Below are 24,565 nucleotides of genomic sequence, written 5' to 3'. Positions count from 1 at the left end.
TACCATTGTATTTACTTAAGTAAATGGAGCATCTCTGTCAGGCATCCAGTGTTTCACCCACTGAGTGCTATTTTTAGCTCAAGGCCTCTTCTATAGAGGTATGGTGTATTGCTTTAAATTAACTTTACATTCAAGTTCATTTCAGTTAAACACATAGGGGAAAAAATATTCGTAAAGGAATTTAAACTGATCTAGTGAAACTACTGCAAACTCTTGCCTTTTATTTAAATCAGAGCAGTATTTTCTAGGAAAGTCCTCCCTGTTACCCAGTGTCAGTTGTGCTGATCTAATTGCCAATCTAATTGTTATGCAAATGCTCTTAAAACTCTGCATAACAACGAACTGGAACCCATATATGAGTCCAGTACTAGTAGTGTGCTTACATGAGTGCTGTTCCATGCCCCTGATTTTACGTCCTTTTGCCATCTGAAGGGACTTGGGCATATGAAGGAACTAAAAACTTAGAGGAGACAGGAGACTGCTGATCATGCAAAGCAATTGTGTTGGAGTTAAAGATTTTATAAATAAATTACAGCACTATATTGCTTAAATTGTGTTAATTATGTGGAAACAAAGAATGAAATTCGGGCATGCTGAAGTGAACAAGACACTCATTCATTTCAACTGATCCAAGATTTCACCTGAAGGGACTTTCTTCTTCCTGTGAGATACTCAGATCTACAAGTGATGAAATGCTCATAAAAAAACATGGTATGTAATACACCCCACTATTAACTAGCCTTTAAAATAGCATATTTACCAGATCAAATAACTTTTTAACACACAGTATGCCTAGGTAGCACTTTATAGCCATCCTACCTTCTTTTCCTGTGCAGTGTTCGGAACTGTTAAAGTGTAGATTCCATTTGTTGTCAGTCCAGATTTGAAAGCTTCAGCACAGTCTTTGAAGCTGATTTGCTCCTCTTTAGCTATGAAGTTGTTCTTAGCTGCTAAAAATACAATAGAAATTGAAGGCATTAGAGGAGATGAATAAAAGTTACTAAAAAGCAATTAATGATGTAATCAGCTTAAAGCTTTGCAGTTCTGAAAAATATGCCTGGTCTTGAAAGAAATGACAGAGCAAGGTATTATGTGTGGTGTTACTTTATATTATTTAGAGACGTTATTCTGATATGAGCATGCTTGTTTGATAGGTTGAAAAGTGCTGACACTTACGAATATGTTGAATAAGAAAACCTAGGATATAGCATCTCGTTCAGCTGAACAGTTTCTGCTTCCATTCATTGCCTTTGCTGGACTCCTACATGCATCACAACCTCTGCATGCATTAACTACTATTACAAACGTATCTAACTAGCAGCTAATTATATTAATAATGACCTTTGGCCAGTACTCTAGTAGTGTGAAATCTAACATAAGAGTTATGAAATCTTTTATATACAGCTGATTGGAATAACAACTCTTAGAAAGTTTTAGCTAGTTTTTTTGCCCCCGTGCTGAGCAGGAACAACTTTGTATGTACCAAGTTGAAGCTTGGTAGCTCAGCCCAATCCAGTAAGAAAACATCCCTTCTGGAATTCGTTTGTGTGAAAAATACCTTTTAATATGCCTAAGCCTTCTTATTTTACAGAACAATCTAAGGCTCATCTTTTTGTTCAGTTCTTTATTAACTATGGAGGTTGGAATTTCCTGGCATTTCGCCTGCTGACTGATATTTCATATTTGACCCTTTTGGGGTTGGTTCTGTGTATTTTCCCTTTTAATTTAATCTAACAGGCACAGCCAGTTAGTACAAAGTTTTAGGTGTCATATAAATACATGCTTATATTACAGTTGCTTATTATGTTCTTTTTAGCTTGCTTATTCATTATTTACCTGTTTACATGCTTTGCTTTAAATATAAAAATAACACATTCGGTGTTTTAATTGCTTTTCCACACTCTATTGTTTGTATACTGTCTTAGAAGCTTTCCCTGCTAATTTTGTCTTTTTGGCAAACATTCATTATTTTTTCCACTCTGGGTTTAACAGTGTTGTAGCCAACATGACTTTGACTTGTTTACTTATTTGTGCACTAGCATAGCAGATAACATCAGCAGGAACATGTACAGCCTTGGTAATGGTATTTAAGGGGATAGTGTCGGTTATTAAGACAAAAAACTGGGGATTTACTTTGTTCAGAAAAACCTACTACATCATATTATTTAGGACACTACTGAAAGTGAGGACTTCCAAACACCTTTTTCCTTTCTTGTGATCCAACTTACAGTAATGTAGCAGAGTCCATCTATACTGTCTTTTAAGTTGTAATGACAACTATTTTAAAATTTTCCTAGTATTTAATTTGAACTCTTTTTTTTAGAGGTTCTATATGCTTGTGTATTTCCAGCCCTGAACTTCACAGGCAAACATGTCAGATTCTTTAGTCTTTCATTTAGTACAGCTATACCTTCTTAATTTGTCAAAGTTCCATGTTAGACATGAAATTCAAGGTAAGGAATTTGTTCATTTGTTTAAATCCTGTTTAGCCATAACTTTCAGTTTATGGTTTGTGGGGGTTTTTTTTATGGAGCATGTGAATCTGCATGAATTTGGAAGCTGTGCTCGCTGGCTATGATTTGTTGCAGAGCTGTCAGGCATTTAGGGGTGAAATTATTGCCTATAAAATATGTTAGGCTGAGGGATTTTTAGGATGAACAGGGAAGCTTCAGTGAAAGACTGGGGGACTTTTGGGAGTCCCTGCTGTCCTGGGCTGGTGCTTTCTGTTGTTTGGGGCATACGTAGACGCTAAAACCTGGGCCAGTGCTCATTCCTTTGCCTTTAATAGCCACTGTAATTTGTCCTTTCTTTGATCAACTCTATGTGCATAGAGCAATGAGAGGTGGCAGCAGTAACTTTTGCGAGCCAGGAAGAAAAGCTGCAGACCTATATCATGCAGTCCAACCTAGACACGTGCTCAAGGCAGTGCGTATTGCCAGTTGGATTTTGTTGGACCACTGAAGAAGTGGGCAGGCAAACCAATATAAACCACAGAAGACAAGCAGAACGTTGAAAAGAAACTACATAAATGTTTTCGTTGAGCCCCCCCACCACCCCTAACAAATAGGTTAATTAACTCAGATGCAGAATTTAAGGCGAAAAAAGTTATACTTTTTGAAAAGCAGAAGCACGAGGAAAATGGTTGTAAGACTTTATGGGTAATAATGTACACAAATTAGGGAAGGTCAGTCAAATGATATAAGCATGTCTGCTTTTACTTACAGTTTGGTGTAGATATCATAGTAAGCAAGTTATGAACAGTCTCCATCAGATCATGTTGCTGTTTTTGCAGAACTGAGTTGTTTACTGTAGCTGTAACTAACTGCTTTTCTAGTTCTTCTATAATAGAATTCTGTCTGGCTACTAGGACTTGAAGCTGATCTTTTTCATCTTTTATTGACTTCAGCTGAAGTGTGTGCTTGTCCTCCATCTCAAGAACTCTTTTTTCTAAAAAGCTAAATAAAAGTTTACAATTAGGCTTTCAAAACCAGTTGTGAGCTGATGTAAAGAGAATCAAGCCTGTTGCAGAAGTTTCTTTCTTCATAAGTGCTCAACTTCATTCTCTGATGCTGTGCATGCAGTAGAAAGCTAAATGAAAGCTGATTTTAGTTTGATATGTATGCTTTAATTTATTATATAACTAATTTATTATATAACTAATTAGTACATTAATAGACAACATTATCGAGTATAGTTTGTATCGCAGGCTTTTAAAGTGTAACAGTTGGGTGTCTGATAATTCAACATTATGAAAGGAAAGGTGTAGTTTGGTCCTGAAAAAAGAATAGTAGTGCTAGTAGTACAGGGGGTATAAAAAGGATGTAGACCGAAAGTTAACCATTACTTATAACTATGAAGTGTCTTGAATACCATTCTCTTATAGGTTAGGCATAATAGTGAAAGATTTAATGTTTTTACCCTATTACTTATTTCAAGATGAACCTATGAATTTTTCAAATGTCCTATAATTATAATAAAATATATACTTAAATAAGTGTTATGGCGTTAAGACAGGGAAACGTGCAAATAGCTACTTGATGTGTTACCCATCTCCGGTTCTGGGGCTGGCGTAAGTGACTGGCTGGAAAACTATTTCATTAGTAATTATTCTGATGCAGACTTTGAGAAAGCTGATGTTAAAAGATGCATGGCTGGAAGGGAGAAGTTCACCTAAAATCCATTACCGGTACTGAAAAAATCCTGAACCTTATAATTATGTTTCAAGCAGCTTAGCTCGATGTCAGATTGTCTTTTGTTCAGTGATCAACAATACTTTTGTGTTTACATGGGTTTTACAAGGGTAGTCTAAAGTCTACCAAGTTCAATACAAAAAAAAAAAAAGACATTTTAAAATTCAGTATTTACTTTGCTTTCCATTTGAGAAGGATGCTTGTTTTTATTAAGCTGGTAGATAAAACCTTTAGGCAGCATATATAAATGTAGCAGAGTAGTGAACAAAAATGTCAAAACATGTCTCCTGGTTTTTTTAAGCTAATTCTTTTAAAATAAAAAGCACTTTGCACATATGGTTCTCATTGAAAAACATGGCTTTGAAGGAGAAAACTTACTGTTATTGCTGCTTTTAGGTTTCTCTGTAAACTATTTATTGCCAAAAGTAAAATAAGACCCCAGTGGCATGAAAACGAAACTAGCTGAAAAAAGGTACGAGGCTTTGGACAACAGAAATGGACAGGAGTAATATTTGGTTATCGGTCTGAATTCAAAAGATTGATTAGTAAGGAACGTTGAATATGAGTAGTATTTGACTTTTCTCACCAGGTTAGAAAAAAAAAAAAAAGTGGCGATGACATGATTGCATATTAGGATAGCTGCATACTACGTGGAAATAAAATTTTAGAGATGTGGTTGCCCTGGCTTAGTTTGGATCAGGCGACGTAATCCATAACTTCATCTGGATAATTCTAAAAAGCTCTATGAATCGGCTACAGCTGAAGTACTGAGAAGTATTTCAGTTTTAACCTTAAGTTCCTCGTATAAAGGAGAACTTTATATAATGAAGAATGATATATAAACACAACACAAGAAGAATAAACCTGCGTGATTCTCTAGGCCTTTAATAATATATGACCTTTGTAATGAGCATAGCTGGGTGTGGGGAGCTTCTGTACAAGGCCTTATTTTCCTACTTAAGTACATTTGTTTCTAAAACCACTAGAAAGTCACTTCAGGGAAAAGCGTTTTATTGGGTTGATAGGCAAACTTACCTGTTTTTTTCTTGTAATTTAGTTATCTCGTTGGTCTGATCCGAAATCTGTCTTTCAAGTTTGTTTGTTGAAAGAGAGTGTTCCAAAAGCTGAAGTTCAAGTCTGGTTGTCTGGTTTAGTACCTAAATAAAATTTAAAAAGCTTTTAAAATCAATACACTTCTTCTAAACAAACTGTAATTTCTTTATGTTGTGAAATCATGCAAATCTCTACTTAGGCCTATAATTAAAAAAATATTTTGAACACGTAATTTGAGCACAAATGCTCATAGAATTAGAATGAAGAAGAATACACAGAGTTGCACTAATTTTGTTGTTACACTACCATATATCATTGGGAATGTTTCAGTAGTATGCCACGTTCCTGATCAATGGCTGAGAGTTGCTGTGTACTTTAGTTTTGCTGTCACACCTTCTCCTCTGTTATGATATTCTTATTGCATTACTGGAACTATTATGGTTGTTGTTCAGGGAATAATTTGAGTTGTTTTCTCAGTCTGGCGTAGAAAGAAAGCACTTTGCATATCTCTCACTGATTGAAATCTTGACCCAGTCCTGAAACTGCTAGATAGTTCCCTCTTGGCTATTTTCCTGAATCCCAAATGATATTTTAAAGTGTTTATCAGGTGCACCACACTTTTGTTGATTCATTCCTTGCGTTTTAATGTCACCTTTTCTATATGTATTGTTTGCTGTCTAAATTTATTTGCATCTTTAAATGAAGGAATGCAAATATTAGGAAACATGGAAGATACTTTTCTGTTTGTATCGGATTGCATTACTTTGAGGCAAGTTTTCTAGAAATATTTTCTCATTGTTTTAGAACAGCTTTTTTTAATTCAGCAGAATTTGGCTTTCCTTGGCAGGAAGAATTGATTACTCATGTCCTTCATGTTAAACATTCATTCAGGACATGATTTCACACTTAAGTGTAATTGAAAACTATTGCCAGAAGTAAGTGTCCTTGAGAGACCAATTGTTTGGTTAATTTCCTTATGTTGTTAATTAAGCCCTTAACCCAGTCACCAATAATTTCAAGCAGAGAAGGAAAGTTACAGTGATGATTTTCTTCCTCTAAGAAGAAAATAATTGAATAATTTCCATAAAGACGTTACTGTGGATGAATAAATACGTTCTCTCAACATGTGCAAAATACTGGGCTCCTGAATAAGGCAACCAGAAAGCTGAATTTAGTGCGCCTGAGAACTATGGACTATCAGTTTATCGAATTCATTGGATTAATGCTATGGGCAGTAAAATGTCTAACAAGGATTTTAGGTTTTGCATGCTGTTTACATTATATAAAAAGTTATGTGCTGCATTCTGTATTCATTATTTGTTTTGGGAATTATATATCTGAATTTTCCTACCACGTTAGCAACACTACAGATACATCCCATTCTACATTGGTTGGACTTGTCCTTATAACACATTAAAATCTGCATCATATTTCACAAGCTGTCTTATTGTAGTTAATGCTTTTCAATTAAAGCAAAAATTAAAGATAAACTCATTATTTTTTTCTGTTTGAAATAATTTAGAGAATAATATGTGCAGTGGCAAGTTTACTTCTGTGTGAGTATACTTTTCTCGTAGCCTCCTCCTAACTCCTTTTTTCTTGACTCATCTATGATTGGTTTCTTTATCCCTCTGTTAAATAACAATAATATAGTACATTTTGCTGGAAATGAACCGTTATCCCACTTACAGCGTCTCTGAAAACATTCATTAAAGCGACGCATTTTTCTTGATAAGAATCTTTAAAAAATACAAAGGAAAATTTAAATGTAAAAAAGCAGTTATCCTGGTAAATGGAACAAAGGCAGTTTGAAGGAACTCTCTTTTAGCTAAGAACTGGTGGTGGGTGGTGAATAATAACAGAGACGTACAACAAGGGTTGCATAAAAGCATACTAGTACCCAACTGATGCTGGGATATAGTATAGTAGTTTTAAGTATATTAGCTTTAAAGATGAATGTAACATGAAGTATGCTAAACATACTTCCAATTCGGCTGAAATGAAAGTCTTCTGAGTGACAACAGCGGGCTTGAGATGGAACTATGTATTACCAAATACTAATGTCTCCTTAAGATGGGTAGAGCTGTTGATTATAATGATTGACTTCAAATTGTGGAACTGACTAGTTTAACACTTAACTGTGTTAAATGTATAGTTGTAGGTGTTTGGGAAGCAGAAGCATTTTTAGGTTGAAATTCATTACTTACTTGTGCTTCAACATCTGTTAATTTGCGGGTCTGCTCAGCTGTTTGATTTAGTAAGTTTGTGCCTATTTCAATCATTACTGCAGTCTGGTTCTGCACTGCAGTTTGCTGGATCTCTACCATTTCTTTCTTCATACTGTCTTGGATGTAATTCTCAAGCTACATGGGAAAGGAAAGAGAGAAGATAGTTGCATTCCTTAAATGTTGGAGGGGGGGTAGTACAGTAAGCCTGCTGGCTGCCTTGCTAAACGAATTTGTTCCTTGTCTGCTATGCATTTATGTGAAGTTTCCCAATGTTAAGCTCTGTGAGAGGAAGGGCAAATGTGACAAGGAATGTGTGGCCACCCCTTTGCCAAAGGCAGGAACAGAGATTTGCAGGAGGTAGGTAGAAGGCACGGTGGTGAGAATGCTTGCGGGCACCTGGAAGCTTCTCTGCCTTAGTGCTCCCACCATCGTAACCTTTAGAGGAGCTTCACCAGCTTTGGCAGCAATAGGAATTTTTTTACAAGACAAAAGCTTCAGAGTTTAGTCATCTTCCTGTATCTAGACTTAAATATTTTCAAAAGCATTTTTCGTCACATGACTAAGTCAGATGTCACTTAACACTGTTATGTGCACTTTTTTATCTGAGAGAATTTCAAATAAAGACATGAAACAGCAGGAAAACCTATAAATACTTTAAATGCTTAATATTTAGGAATGCAAAAGCTGTTTTAAATACTTGATTCTGAAGTCATTTCTGTGTCTAAACTAATAAGGCTTTCTTGGTAGTCATTTTATAACCCTGTACACTGCTCTGTTAGGAAAGCAAGGAGAAAATAAATAGCAAGGAGAAAATTCAAGTAACCTTTCATGAAGTCTTTCTTTCCATGTGTCTGGATTATCCAAAAGCTTTTCTCCATGCTGTTTTAATATCATTTTCTCAATAACTTTGCAAATATTTCATATTTCTTTCATGAGTCATTGCTTGTGTTTGAACTCTTAAAAATCCAACCCACGTAATTTCATTTTTTTGTTGTTGACTGGGGAAATTTCTAGAAATTTCTAGAATCAAACTTCTACTTCACTCCACCATTGTTCTAGCAAGAGAACCATAATAATTTTTGAGCTTCATGTTGTACCTACAAAGAGGATACTAGCTAACAACAAATAGCTAGTGTCATTAAGCACAAATTATAAGACATCACCGATTCTTAATCTAAGGAAAATGGTAAAACATGTTGATATCTTGATTTTTTAAAATATTATTTTCATAATGCTATCGTGATATGAATAATGGCTTGTAGTGAGGAGGAGCTTTGACCGTTATTGTATGGCTACTTTCCATATCAGTAAGGAAGAAGCAGCTTATGATTTAATACTCTATCAAACCCCCATTCAGATATAGCCATTCCACTTCTGACCAGCTACAGGTCAACTGGCAGATCTGTCAGCTTGGAATGTTTCCCCCTTAAATATTACTTGAGCAAGGACTGGATTATTTTTTTTTCTGACTTCACAGTTGTTTTTTAAAAGTCGCAAATGAAGAAAACAGGGTGTATTAAGAAGTTAAAACCTCTAAAACTGGAAGTGTATTCTTATTTTGAAGTAAGCATTATTACTTTTTGTCCAGCGTGACCAAACTTTCAAAGCAGTATTTTTGTATTCACTCCATTGGCCCCGTGCAGCTGGTGAACTGCAGTGCACAACAGAGATTTCAGATCTGGCACAAGCTTTGACCCACATCTACTATGCTGCTGCCTAAGTGTACTTACTTCTCAGGTGCACCACAAGGATTTAAAACTAGCCTTTGCACAGCCTTTAGATGCTCTTTGCATAATAACCTTTCTGATTACTAAAAGCAAGCATACAGTCAACTAGGTTTTGGCATGATAATTTAACATGGGTATCTTCAATCACCATCACTCTACAGCAATTAGAGTTGTTCCCTATTCACAGGATCTGTTCTTAAGTGTTACCTTTTGCTCCTGGATATTCCTCATTTTCTAAAACTTCCCCACCCAGAGACAAATCTAACTTGACCAAACATGTTGGCATTTTTTTCAAACTTTGGTGATATATTTTAGCTCTGCTTCTTTTCTGCTAAACTAGGATCAGTGGCTTTTAATTGTGTAGTAATAGTAAGACATCTTTGGTTCTTGATGATTAGGCTATGAGATGTCAGAGTACAGTGATAATTTAATATAAAAAGCAGTGCAAGATGGTATTTAGTACACCGTAGTCCAAGAAGATGTGCAAAATTCTGAAAGCTTTTATATAGGTAAATAGAAGTAGTTTTTCACTAGTTAGATGCTGCTCCCTGAAGACAGTGAACAACAATTAATATGTGTCCCTCTGGAAAGGCTAGACATCTGGGGAGTAAACAGTTTGTATGAGTCCAAAATAACTTTAGCAACTGAAGCTGGAGAACCATACGTCATTACAGACAACTTGGAAAAGACCTTTGTTTAATGCCCCTCTGTTAAAAGAAAGCGAAGGGAGATCTCCAGAATGCATTTTATTTGCCTCAGTACCACAGTCAAGTATTTTAATGCCTTTACAAAGACCAAGGATATGGGCTCACCTGGCAGACTCAATGCACATTTGCAGTTAGAAGGGACATGGGGAAAAAAAAAGGACATATAGAGAAAAAAAGGCGTGAGACACCGCGGGTATCAGAGCGCTACCACATGGAGAGCACTGAAAATATTCTGTTGTCTTTAATTTAGAAAAAAGGCCCAAGAAAAAAAGAAAGAAGGCAATAAATAGATGAGCAAAGAAAGTCTGATCAAGACCTTTGACTCTTTCATGAGATAATTGTGGATATTAAACCTCATTCTTCAAGGTTGGTTCCTCGCTCACCAGAGAGAGATCAGAATGAGAATCTGAGCAAGCTCATCTCTGCAAATAGGATTAGAGAACTGCACGACTTCTTTGAAAACGTTATCACTGAGTTATTCCAAAACACACTACTACAAAATGAGTTAATTCTGGTCTTAAAGGTAAGGTAAACATTTTATGGTAGGCTTAGGCAATTGCCCAGTTAAAACACACAGCTGTAAGGTTGCTCTGATTACAGTACGCAAAACCTGTGATTACAATTTAAGGCATCTGGTGGTTCTGGTTGCCAGATTTTTATACCCCTTGTCACTGCGTTTGCAATCTTAGAAAGCAGTTTTGTTTGGACACACAGATCTGCATTTTCATAATTTATCTTACTTGAAAATCTGGAAGTATAAGCCTATCTGCATGTATCTAACCTCTTTCAAATAATATCTCGTTCATGTGATGTATTCTATCTCATTAAAGTATTCTCCTGACTCCAGTTCAACAGTTTGTCTTCACATCTGTTTTTCAACTTACAAATATTAAGTAAGTAACTTAGGGAATATGGTATTTCTGCTGACTTGAAAGCATTAAATATGAACATCAAAAGGGATTTATTTTAAGATTTAAAGCCAGTTTCATGATCTGGCTCATCTATTGTAATTTAGAGCAACATGAAACATCAAAATGATATTGACCTATTAAGTGGCTTTGGAGCTTCTTGTGGTTTTTTTTTCCCTAAATCTCCTACAAAGCATGATTACATAAACCCCTTCTGTTCTTTCCTTCATATTCACTAATCCTCTCCCACTTTTGTGCATTCTCTGCATGTACACATCATAAAATCTCTTTTCCTGACCTGAGCCAAGATACGCCCTCTTTGCTTATATTCCCCTCTCTTTTCATCATACAACGCAAAATTCTATAAAGTAGGACTTTTTACAACTACATTTCATTTCTTTTTTAGCGGCAGGTGCTTACTGTCCTCTTTCTGCAAAGATGAATAAAAGAACTGCTTTCATCCAAAACGCGCGTCATCTCCCACTGACCTTAGTGAGAGCAGAACCTGTTCCCATTGTGTGCTCTGGGAAAGCGAGGCCCTTGGGTTTCCCTGAGAGGGAGGTGGAAGAACTTTTTCAATAGAGGCCGCCAAGGCTGAGCTTCATCGGCAACACTGAGGATTAGCAGCCATTTTGCAAGACTGCAGTTCCTTGTGGCGCTCTTCTTCGTAGAGTACTATTCATCAGCTCCTGCCAAGGAGCCTCCTTCCTTTAGAAGCAGGCGCACTTTCTGAATTTCTGAAGCGGGGAGACTAGCTTGGGGCATTTTACAAGAGGGAAGGGCACAGGAATGAAATGCTTCAGTCCCCATCCATGAGTTGGGAAGCTTGCCAGTTTGGTTTGTACCGCATGTCTGTCTTCTCCAATATTTTGCTCAAATTTGGAAGGTGCAGCAGGGATTATTTGCCAGATCTCTCCTTTGCCACATGGCTAGTTACAGGATGATAGTTTTAATCTCTTTTTAATTCAATGAATAGCTGGCATATAAGACTTTTGTTGATATATGTTAACCTTGATTACATGATAGTTATTTTGGGCACAGTAATTGTCAAAACCTAATAGCTGACTACTAGTGAGGCATCTTCTTTCAGAAATTCTGCTTTTGAAGGAGTAAGTCAATCAATTAATCCTGTCTTAAGGCAATTGCAGGGGAGAGGGAAAGGGGTATATAAATACATTCAGATTTGAAAGATGGAATACTTAGCTGATAGCATTTCAGTGATTCTTTGTGGGATTTTTTCATGAAATGAACTATTTTTTGTGTAAGGCTTTGGCTGGCATGTATTCTTGAAGAAAGTAAATATAAAAATGAAAGCACAGATGGGGAAAAAGCATGTCTCAAAGTATGCTTAAATTGCAAAAACAGCTGGGAAAATTGAAAAAAATCATTTCACAATTAAGGTTTGTAATATAGTTATGGTGATGCATTTTTAGAGAGACAAAATTCTCTAAGGTCATCAATTTGGGGCTGTCATGCTTCATTACTTCAAATCATATAAAATCATAAAATTTGACAAACGTAGTTTAGCTAAGTTGCCAAAAGAGCGAGGACAGATCAATCATATTGGAGCACGTTCCAAAACATTGTTTTATAGCCAAGACTGTCTTTTTTTAAGCAAGCTTGAAATTGGCAAGAAAGAAAAGACAACATGTAGAGTATGTGTTAAAATAAATTTGTTTTCTAACCATTGGCAGAGATATTATTAATCCTTTATGAAGGGTTGCCAATACTTATTTAAATGAAGAGCCTTCCTGATTGCCATTGTATGGTTTCTGTCCATATTACAGAACAATTTTCCAAAGAATCAATAACTTATTTGTGCATTTTGTAGACACTTTAACTTACCATTTTTTCATTTAAAGTTTTAAATGAGGTCTTGCTTTTGTTCTTTGCTGCCAAATGGTTAGCCTATACTAATTAAACAGTTGTGCTTCTGGCAGCATTTATAACTATGTGAATATATACATTCCTTCTCTACTAAATGCTACCCCATATAAATGGTACAAATCATAGTGGCTGCTAGTTCCATTTTATAGAATTTGTCAGTTATTGGAGCAGTCTTTCCAAATAGAGTTTGATGATTTTCTTATTGTTTATAATCTGATTCTGTCAACTGTAATATTGATTTTCAGAGAGAGATAACGTTAATCATGAGTTTCTACATACTGCTGTGTCCCCTAGAAGAAGTAGGTAGATGGCTGGAGCTGCATGATCCTTTGTATCCACCCCTAAGATCATCAGAATCTATCAAGGTCTTTTTTCCTTGAATCAAATACGGATTACTAGACTAAGCAATGTACTACTTTCAGAGAATTCATCTATAAGCCTAAGAAAATTCCAAAAACACTGTTTTGGGGGTTTCTCATAACTTGGCTGCTGAAATCTGAAGATAGTCTTTATTCTTACAATGGAGCATCCATTCTAAAACTGTACCTGCTAAGAGAAATAGCAAAGAGGTCAAAGTTTATCTGCAGTCATATCTCTATAGCCCTGTATTTAGATCAGCAGATTCATTGCATGAAAAAGTCATTAGCTGCATAAACTTAGCAACTGCTATGTGTGATATACTCTATGAAGCTCAGCTGCATTTGCATTGCTCATTCTATCTAGCAGTTGCTTGCTGGCCAAATGGAGAGGTCAGGAGCCTCCATGCCCCGGCCACGTGTTCCTGCTCCCTTCCTTGCACCGACTCTCACATTTGTTGTTGGACTTTTGACTAAGCCTGGAGGCACCAACCGAAAAGAAAACAAGGACAGCTTCCTGTCAAGTTTGTGGACTGTGGATTTCTGCTAGATGTCAAAACTGTTACTAAGATAACTGTGGCTGTTGATAGTTTAGAAAAGTTATTTTAAGAAGTAAGATCATTTAAAATTATATGCTAGGGTTTTAAATACAGACTTTGCCTAATATTCTTCTAAGGATATCGGTGCATATGAAGGTCATTATCTTCCTCTGATTGCAGTGACAACTGATTGTTCTCCTGCCATTAATTTGAAGTTTTAGATCCTTCATATTCTTGGTAGCGGCGGTCTGATAAATATGGAACAATTTAACTAAAACTACCTTTCTTCATATTTTCAAGGGAGAAAACCAAAGAATATGCATAAGGTTTCCATAAGAAACAGCTATATTTCTATTCAAACCTTAACTGTGCTTAGTAATTAATTTACAAAATAGTTCAAAAGAACTTGCAGAAGAAGAGGTTGTATTACAACACATATTGCATGCTTAGTCATCTAATGTAGATACAGAGACATTGCAGGAGTAATGACATGTCTGTAGTGTTTTTCCTCTATTTCTTGTTTTGAATTTCCAAAAGTGGAGTAGATCCAGTAGAAAACCTAGCAACAAAAAATACAACCAGCAAATACAAGGCATTTTTAAAATATGCGTTGAAGCTACAGTATTTGACATGTATCAAACAGTCAAAAGCTTTTTGAGTTACTGGTCTTGCATCGCTACAAAAATTGTCCTGTGCTTTATTCAGAACTTATCTTTGTGAATTTAAACCAGAGGAACTTAATCAGCCCTTCCAATACCTGTAGTCATCATCCTGACATTTTTTTCCCTAAGATGTTCAGTTTTTACACAAAAGTGAGCAAGATGGAAAATGAACTTAAGGATCCATAACCAATTTCGCTTAGTTCTAGTGACAGGGCAAAATAAGAAAACTGCTTATAAGTCTCATTGGTTCTTTTTCTGAATACTTCTTCAGAGTACAGATGAGACCCTCCTACTTCTCGTACTCCAGATGTCTTGAGTTATCTTTAACCCAGTAGTGCTTGGTCTTGGTTGCCTTGCCTTGTTTCAGAGTGGATTGCAGCCACATCTAGTTTCTTCAGGAGTCATCTGAAGTAGAATTTAGCCCATAATTTGAAACATTTTTTTCAAACTCTGTGCCAGTGTGCAACTGTCTCACTGTAGAAGGTCATCCATATAAGCCACAGAATCCTTAAATTTCTGATTCACAGGTACATTTTTGTATATAAAGACAGAAAATATAGTTTTGTCAGTCTATTTTAACAGATTTCACTTTCAATTAAAATACTAAATGTGTAAATTGTTTATTTGTACTATAATTGAAGTCTGCACACTAGGAAGGGTTTGTTGGGATCAGCGTATCTTTTTGGATCCTATTGAACATGGATAACAGTGGAATGTAATGTAGTCTTTATAAAAGGAAGAAAACACTGTCTCAGTTTCATCACAGCAGTTCATACAGGCAATATGAAGCATTTTACCTACATATATATATATATGCCACACATGCCGCTTAACGTGCATATATGTAATGAATGGAGCACCATATTGCCAGGCTCTCCGTGTGTGCTTCTATCTGTTTTTCCACATCACGGCAATGTATTGGTGTTCTGAAGACAAAATACTGTAAAAATTTCAATTTTGCAGACAGTTTTGTTCTCTTTAAAATAGCGTTTCATACTTGTTTTTACAATCTGTCAATGTTGCTACTGCTTAAAGTTAGAATAAAAATGGAAGAATCCTTATCCCTTCCAAGATCCATTAATCTTGACAGACCTAAGGGAACACATTTTTAAAGGGCATTGCATCAATCCCCATCAATCAGACCTTAAGCTATTTTAAATCAGCTTTTAATAAAATAATATATTTCTCTATGTTTTCTGAAAGTCAGTTATCAATTTTAGTAGCTTGTAACTTTTGGAAAAAATTAGTGCACCACAGAAGAAAAAAGCAATCATGCCTGGAAAAGAGACATTTTAAATTGCCTTTGTTTTCTTTTTTTTTTTTTTTTCTTTTCCTGGGGCAGGAAGTCCCAATGGACTATGTGTTGTTTCTCAAGGGAGGGGAAAAAAATCTTTTGGGAATGTATATGGGAATGCTTGAGATGTCTCTACGCTATTAGCTTCTTACATGCCCCATCGAGCATGTCTGCCTGTCCAGACCTCCAGCTAAGATTTTTCTCTTATCTCATTTTCCTGTCAGCAAACAAAAGGTGAAAGTAACATCATAAATGAATACTAGCTGAAAGTGAGCTGTGATTTATTGGAAAATATTCAAGCTAAAATTGTGTAATAAAATACTAAAGGTTTAAAAATACTCTCAAAATAGTAAATACAGACTTTAAAGTAAATGATACGCAGGAGATGTTTCAGTTAATGCCACTTGTGCATTAAATGAAAGCTTACCAATTTATTCTCATGTCTGATTAGATCTCATTTAGAGGAAGCTATTTGTTATGCTTTTACAATTTACACTCTCTAGCTGGAGGAAAAAATTCCCCCCTTCATTGGCATTAATCTACTTGAATAAAAAACAAATATTTCATTAATATAACATGGAACGAAATGCATGAAATGCCTTAATTGTCTGCAAATGTTTATGAAGGACAACTTTCACTCTGTGTTCTTGACTGGAAGTATTTTGTACCTTATACTAAAAGCAGTTACAGCTTGATCATACTCTCTACTGTATGTTTTGAACTAACTACAAAAGTTACAATCAAACTGATGACCTAGAAAAAGCAAAAGAATGCGTAGGAAAAGCAAAGAGACTTTGAGAGCTGAAACTATCCCAAAGGATGTCTTAGAGTTGAGCTCCCACCACTCCAGACACTGAGCTTGTATTGTACACATGGTGTTGCACTACTGCTTTCCTATCTGCGCATGCATTTTCACGTGGTTTGTCACTTGGAGGATGACATAAGTTCTTTATACTGTATTTGATGCATATACTTTTTACAGTGTATTCCTTTAGGAGACGTAAATAAAATTGCAAATGAAAATATTCTTGAGATTCAAAAAAATGTTCTTAATAGAAGCTAAATAGTCAACTTGACAAACCTTTTAATAGTGTGAATTTCTATATGGGTAAAGAAATAATTTAAAATCAAAATTTAACAACAATATCTTCAGAACTAGAATCATTTATTTGGTGATTAACTGTTCTCATTAAGAGTTAAGGATATTCATTAAGGCAGTAATCTAAGATTCTGAATCACCATTTTTCAGGATCACAACTGAGTGCTATTTCTCTTAGAAATCAGGGAAGGAATTCATAAAGTTCCCATTAGTCTAAAAATAAAGAATAAATAAATAAATAGTGTGAGTCATGAATGGCATTTTGCCGAAGTTCAGTAGCACTGAAGCCAGGAAGACAAGAATCAAAATGATGCTTCTGCCATTCACTGAAATGAATACAAATATTCCTCATTATGTGCAACAAGCCATCAACATTCAAAATTAGGATTCCTTATTTATGAACAGTATAAGAAATACTGCCAATGGATATTTAATTTTTAAATACTAGGTTATAGGATTGGGCTATAATTTCACAAATTGAATATTCAAAGTTTTTGGCAACAATCCTACATGTTTTAAGTCATATTTTGTACTTGCGTGCTACCACCAGGGAATCAGGACTTTACCAGGCTGTAAAGAGAAGATTCAGCCCTAAAAAGCCACATTTGAATAAACACTTGCTATCCCAGATCTAAAGTTATCCTTTCCCATTTGTGTATATTGTCCATTCCACTGAGCGATAGGCAGCTGAAATAAACTTACTGTCAGGTATGCTGGTGGGGTTACGTATGACATTTTTCATGAAAGACATAGGCTATGTAGCCTTATAAACTTTACAAAATTTTTAGTGACTTTTTATCTGTTGCAGATTTTTCTTAATATAAAACCATTTATCTTTTTTCTCTTGACTTATATATATCAAGTGATTTTTTTTTATTAATTCCTCTTTCAACAGGACAGCCTATTTTAGAGAATAGCTCATGATGTGATGGAGCAAATCATAGTGCAATTTTCTGAGGAAATATGAAGCAAATTCCTCTTTTCAAAATATGTTATTGGGGAAGTGAAAAAGAGCTAGGCATTCCCAGTTCATTCTCAGCATTGCTTTCTAGGGAAGCAGTCATCTTGCATTCCACTTCCAACCAGAAGGAGGAATGATTTGGAGTTCAAGGATCAAACTAGTTAGGAAGCTGTGGAACACAATTAGTCCCTTTTGTAAGCTATAAAACTGGGTGTCTCCTGTTTCAAAGCTGTGTTCACAGAGCATCTTTCAGCATGAAAAATCATTAGGTTTTTTTTCAAACTTCACAGATAAAGGAAACTGAAAGCATTTTGAGTAGTTCTTAAACTTTGCAACATACTGGCTTCTAAATATAGTTTATGGAGCTTGTAGAAGATTTTTTTGTTGAAGAAGAAGCCTCAATGATGATGCTACCAAGACAGAGCCAGTCATTTGAACTGAAGGCCTGCCAATTTTTGAATGCTCAAGACTTTGAGACATTGCACGTGTCAGTTGCTGATTTCAGTTTTGAAGGACTGAATTTCTCTACTAAGAACTCACACACTGATTTTCCTGTACATTTGCAAAAAAAAAAAAGAAAAAAAACAAGTCACTTAGAACCGCAGATTTCCTCTCTTAAGTGCTGTGGTTCTTTTTTTAAGACATGCTACATCTTTCTTTCCACTGTTTCCATGGCTAATATGCTAGACAGGAGAGATGATGTGTCTGAAAAGCTGCTGTATTTTTCATCACCAGTCTGAAAATTCCTTGCTTGCCAGACCAGATCTGTCAGAGAACTTCCCTGAGGTTTCCAAAACACTGGGTGGGGGAAGCAGTACCCCAAAACCAAAATGGACTTGACTGTGACTACAGAAAGCCCTAAGTTCTGCCTTAACTTAGGGAAGCTCAGGTGGTCACCTCTTCTTAATTAAAAAAACGAGCATCTTCATATGTTCTTGTCAAATACCACTTATTTATTTTCTTTCGCTGTGCCATTAGCACAGTTAAGAGTCTTTAAAGCAAAAGCTTCTGAGGAATTCCATGCTTGAAAGATAAAACAGGAAGCTACTTATTATGAGTGGACAAACACAGATATTTGGAAGTAAGATCAGCACGTATAGACAGCATATTGCAGAAACAATGTAGTGTGTGATGCAGAAAAAAAATATATTTTAAACTATGTAATCCTGATTAAAAAAAAAAAAAGATTGCCTCAGTAGCTCAGATTATCCATCTAAAAGCAGGCAGTTTAGTTTGCTGGAACAGAACCAAGAAGAAAAGTCTTTCCAACCATTGCTTCCAAAAGTTCCTCTTTGTCTCTGGTGCCCCACTGAGCACTCAGGAGGTGGTGGAAAGTCACCTCTTGAGTTCCAGTCAGTGCTCCTGAAAGCCTGAAACCGGGCAGCTACCAGTTGGTGCCTTTCTATGAAGACCAGAAACTGAAGCCAGATCCTCGCAAAACAAACAAAGCTATTGGCATTAGCCATGATAGAAGAGGAGGAAATCTCAGCAAAAATGGCTGAGAAGCAGAGCTATGCACTGTAGGATGGGTATTTTATGGGAGGAAACTGTCCCTGTCTATCAAGAGCTGATGGAATGGGCCACCGAAGAGGGAGACTTTTACATGGATGCACGGCTCTGCTCTCAAGATGAGTAACCACATCTAGCAACGCAGAAAGCACGGTGTCATTGCTACTGCAAGCAGCTCGCCAGAAAAAGAAGCTATCTGTCTTAATACGCAGGAGAAGTATGCATGTAGGTGACGGTTAAAAAGAAGTTTAACAACGAGGACAAAACAATCCAGAACTGAGAATCCTGAATGACAAGGGAAGCAGAGAAAAGAGAGTTCAGACTGGACAGCCAGGAAGCTGAATGGTCTTAATGAAGGGAAAGAAGAAGGGGGGAGTGGAGGGGGAGGAACTGAATCTGCGTGAGCGGAATTTTTAAAATGGATGTGCAGGGATAGGAATTCATAAAGGCAATGAGCTTCCGAAGGGGGCTGGAAGACTCATCTTAAAGTTGGCTGAGGGAAGGAATTGTTTGGTTGGCTTGAAGGTTAAAAAACATTGTGAAGTTGGAAGGAAATTCCCCGAGGAAAATGGTGAGTGCGAAGGGCTTGACTGGATGAAACCCTTGGGAAATGTTACTCCCACATGGACAAGAGGGACAAGAAAAGGAAAATGTGTATTTCCTTGTGATTAAAATTATCACTTTTTTCTTTTCCAATAGGATCCTTAGTAGTTAGAGGTAGTCCATATGAAGTAAGCCTTACAGCCCATGTCTGATTTACCATTTTACTCCATTATCAACTTCAAATAGTTCAAAACCAAAAAAGTTTCACCTTTTGAGTCAAACGAGTTTTTAGATAGATCAGATGAAATCTCAGTTTCACTAAAAAGTCAGTGGGAATTTTTTTACTTGCCTTGAGTGGAACTTGGTTTTTGTATGCTGTCCTCAGAGCCTTTTTAAAATAATCAAGTTTACCATAACAAAGAAGCTGAACTCAAGACATGGATAAGTTTTCTCTAGATGCAAGTCAAATAAACAGGGGGAAAAAAATAGGGTATTACAAACTATATTTAAACTTTCTTCCGTAGCTGGTAAACTGTAGTTGTCAGAATCCTTGCTTGTATGTGGTAAGTTTTCAACAGGGTCAGATTGTTTATATTTGTTGCAGTTTACAGTCTTTCTAAGGGTTAGGTTATTAGTCTTGGGGTTCACCTTCTAGTTATTTGAACTTTGTTCCATCGTGCCAGAGTAGTTTTCAGAAAACATTCCCAGTAAGGCTCCGGTAGCAGTTATAACAGGGTTTTTTAATTTGCTATTACTTTACAGGCAATCATTATATCTGACAGAAAATCTGGCATCAGGATGGAAGTTTGACATAAGTGAAAACACAGGGATAGTTAATATGGTCAAAGTTCAGACCTCACGCAAGGAAGCTTAGTTTTATTTAAGTCAATTCCTTAGAAGCAGAAAAATACAAGATTTTTGTCTGGTTTTACTCATTCACTTAAGTTGTCTTTTGCCTACTTTATCCACTTTTTAAAAGTTGTATTAAGAAACTGGAAGTTGATGTTCCCTTTGAATAGTTGAATTACCCTGTTTATAGAGAAGCTTTCTGTAAAGAAAAGCAAATACATGGAAATTGCTTCATTAAGTCTTTACCAGGGAATTTTCTTGAACATTGAACTGTCTGAATGGACAGGATATTTGTTAATGCAATAGGAAAGTATGGCAAGTGTGTTTTCCGTTGCTACATATATTTCAATCTCGATCTACAGCTTTTTTGATGTTTGAACGTTGAGTTTTTGCACAGCTGAGATTGTCAGTTGACAGCTGATGCTGTGGAAAAATGAGGCTACTGCTTCTTGACCGATTGGCACATTCTCCTTAAGGGGCTGGTTTATATTTCCCATCAAAACGGTGGGTTTGAACTACTGCCTTACAGGTGGTTACACCTTGCAAGTGGAAACTGGGGAGAAAATCCTTGTACGGAAGCAGTTGTACAGAACGTGATGTTGTAGTTCCAAGGAAAAGACTTAAAGGAAGTGTATGAAGTGTCTTAGTATGATCTCTACAAGTTCTTTGGAGGAAGGTAAGATGATTTTTAGGTGCCAGCTATGATAATTAAACCTCTTGGCTTACTCAAATACCTCAGTGAAAGACTATACATCAGGTCATATGATGAAAGGCAGGCCTCCGCGACACTGACGTCCTATCATATGTAGGGGAGCTGCTGGTGGGGTAAGGGCTACGGCTATTGCCCAGGAAATGTCCTTTCCACTGTGCTGGGTGTCTCCCCATTCCCACACCCTGACAGAATGGAACAAAAGAGGCTTTTTCCTTCCAGGATCACGCACGTCAGGTGCAGGCCTGACCCAAAAAGCAAGCACAGCGATGAAGCTGATACCGTGAGTACAGGAGGTGAATGACTCTTAATGCAGCGTGAGAATGAACAGGTCTGCAGAGCTATTGTTTGGACGGGGCTTAATGCACTGCTCAGTCCTTTTTATACCAGAGATTTGAAGAAGATCCTACCATTTTTAAATGGATACAATTTTTCTTTCTCCAATGAGAACTACTAGCTTTTCTCCCTGTCAAAAAGTTCTGTTAAGCAGAGTTATAATTAAAGATTAAACATTTGCCTAGGGTGTCCTCATGTGGTTTTGGCAAACGTTTTTCTCAAAAATCATGCTAAAACATTGCTTCTGAAGTAGCTCAAATGATGACAGTTGTGTGACTGATTATGCTGTACCACACCAGAACGCTCTAATGTGCTAGTTTTGTCTTCATACTGAAATACTCTGGTCCTTGTGTATGCTCTAGCACAGCTTTTGAAATGCATGTAGCTATTTTCAGTTTCTTGATAATTACATTATTAAAAGGTATGACAGAGTCTAAAAACTGAATGCATCTTAAAGAATTTCAGCTGCAACATTGAGAGAGCTGTAACATATCAAGCAAGGTGCCTTTTCCCCCCTTCTGGAAACCTGAATAATAAGATGTCATAGCTAGCTATTCAATAAAATAGTCTGTCAAGCTCTCAGCTGTGTTACCACACCACACTGATTTTAATCCCTGACCAAAATCAATGATAGAAAGTTGATATGTTGCTCCCCAGACAGTAAAGGAACCCCATATAGTTGCCTTTTTTTTTAAGCTCTATCATGATGCTTGAGACTTGAATATAAATACAAAACTGAAAAGATAATTTCTTTTCCTACAGTATTAAAGGGAGTTTGAGCAAAGTTAGGACACTATATGCTGCTTGGGTTTAACAGGAATCTCTAGAGAGTTGTATTGGAAAGAAAGTTGCTGTCATCTAAGAAATCAGAAGTATTTGCTTATCTAGAGAGGGAAACTTTTCACTTCTTACAGTTTCTGTGAATAATGTAACTCTGTGAAGAATTCTAGATTTCCATCCATAATTTTACCAACAGAGAGAAATGTTAACAGAGAGAAGGTTGCATATTCTATCAGCCTTCTCTTTTTACCAGGAAGACCTTGTAATGACCTTAGTAGGCTCCTAGAAGATTATTAGATAAACTGATAAAGCTTTGTATGGGCAGTATAAAGACAGCAGAAAAGTGCCTGTAGCTTCTCTCCCTTTTCCAGACTAAGCCATAATGTGGTGGAAGTTGGAATGAAAAGAGACAGATATCTCGTAATCATACAAATTGCAGGATACTTTGCTGAGCTTTGTAAACAACATTTAATTTTAGGGTTAACCTGTTCCACAAGCAGATAAAAACTAATAGGATTTTCAGTAATTATTTGGAACGTGGTAAACATAAAAAAAAAAAAAGGCATTTAAGGAATAGTAATGTATTTAATGTATTTTCCTAGGCAGCCTGAAAACTGACACAGTGAGTGTTTGCAGAACTATTTAGGTGTGGGATTTTTTTTTATACAAAACACGGATCTGGACTTTGTAACTTTAAGGATTCTTTAACATTTCCTATGAGCTTAGTTTACTTGGAATAGACTTTAGGTTCACCAAGCAGTATTTAATTTACTCTCATTAGAGAATAAATGCAATTCTTTTTTCCTGTGCTCCATTTCCTAGAGATATGTCTGTTAAAGGAAATGAAATGATCACAGTATTTCCAGTTGTAAAGCAATTTTTCACTTTCTGTGTGTCTGTGAGGTTATTTGGCTTAATTTGTTCCACTGTGGAATGTGCCATATCTGTAAGGCATTTCTGAGTATTAAATTACTATGCCATACCTTTTTTTTTCCCCCAGATGCTTAGCCCTATGAGATTATCTGATGTCCCTATTATTTTTTTTTTACCTGTAATTTCCATTTAGTTAGTCTAAGAATTTCAAAGACTAAAATGCCAGATAAAATTGTCTGTGCTTATTTCTGAAAGTTATTACTCAGTGCCACAGAAACTCTCTTTTTCTTGAAGGTTATGTTGATATTTATGGTCAGCTGTTTAGCTGTTATTACCAGAGAGAGATTTCCTAGGGTCCTTTTGGACTACCAACACATTTTCTATGTGTGACATCCTTGTTTCATATACTAGTACATAATGAAATATCTTTTTATTCAAGAGCCATCTTCTCCCATCTTCCCTTCTGCAGTCTCTATGGGTATCCTTAAGGGTCCCATCAGTATCTTTATTGCTAACTAGATGCCAGAACCCTTTTTCTCTGAAGTACAACTTGCATCTTCTGTTCCAGGAAGAATTTTTTTACCATAAGGGTGGTGAGATGCTGGAACAGGTTGCCCAGACAAGTTTTGGATGCCCCATCCCTGGAGGTGTTCAAAGTCAGATTAGATGGGGCTTTGGGCAACCCAATCTAGTGGAAGATGTCCATGGCAGGCGGGTTGGACTAGATGATCTTTGAAGGTCTCTTCCAGTCCAAACATTTCTGTGATTCTATGATTCTATCAGGATGTGAAATGGGGAGACACCAAACTCTCTGGATAGGCCATCAGTCCCGATTTGACTCTTGTACCTAAGCTGTTTTAACAGGTGGGAAGCATTATGTTTATCTGTCTATTCGTATCATATTTGCAGCCTAGTCCACATTTCTACTCTCTACCTATTGTCTCTTGATTCTGAGGCTTACAGACTTCAGTGCCAAAGTAGTATCCCAGGATGGGGACCATGCAGCATATGCCTTTTGCAACTTCTTCAGCAATGCTGATAAATCTGCTTCTTCAAGAGGGATTTCTTTTAAGATTTCCATTCCTCTGTTTTGCTCTCTTCCAGCCTGGAGAGACAGCCTGAACTTACATTAGGGAGCTAATTAATATAGACTGAATCATCTGATGAGACTCTGGGTTTGCTAAGCTCCAGAGAAGGATCTGAGAGTGGCACCTCTCTGTTGCAGACCCTAATCTAAGGTCTGAGACAACGCCTTCGAAGTCAGTTGGCAGCATTTTGCATGTCTAGCCCTATAATAATGGTAATGGTGGAGGAAGACAGTCTTACTTTGCCCCCATCCTGGCTTTCAGCCAAAG

At 36.5% G+C, this 24,565-nt stretch overlaps 2 protein-coding genes across 4 annotated transcripts in view; one reads left to right on the top strand and one right to left on the bottom strand.

Annotated features, from left to right (window-relative positions):
• The window catches only part of MCPH1 (microcephalin 1), a gene marked incomplete at its 5' end in the record, with an annotated part of 134,459 nt that overhangs the window by 67,136 nt on the left and 42,758 nt on the right, over positions 1 to 24,565 (top strand). The window lies entirely within an intron of this gene.
• Positions 1 to 24,565, bottom strand: part of ANGPT2 (angiopoietin 2) — a gene marked incomplete at its 3' end in the record, with an annotated part of 43,375 nt that overhangs the window by 13,241 nt on the left and 5,569 nt on the right. The window contains exons 2-5 of one of the 3 annotated variants that reach the window (XM_082480420.1): positions 7,451 to 7,606; positions 5,226 to 5,347; positions 3,223 to 3,455; positions 820 to 950 (exon numbers count right to left, since the gene is read on the bottom strand). In XM_082480420.1, the coding sequence (XP_082336546.1) occupies positions 820 to 950; positions 3,223 to 3,455; positions 5,226 to 5,347; positions 7,451 to 7,606 (642 nt within the window). The remainder of the gene's footprint in view (positions 1 to 819; positions 951 to 3,222; positions 3,456 to 5,225; positions 5,348 to 7,450; positions 7,607 to 24,565) is intronic. The other 2 variants (XM_082480421.1, XM_082480422.1) reach the window with 2 other exon arrangements.

This window comes from Vanellus vanellus (genome assembly GCF_965231255.1).
Source record: "Vanellus vanellus genome assembly, chromosome: 3".
NCBI classification, from domain to species: Eukaryota; Metazoa; Chordata; class Aves; order Charadriiformes; family Charadriidae; genus Vanellus; species Vanellus vanellus.
Note: the sequence above shows the minus strand (reverse complement) of the source record. Positions and strands in the feature narration are given on the sequence as shown.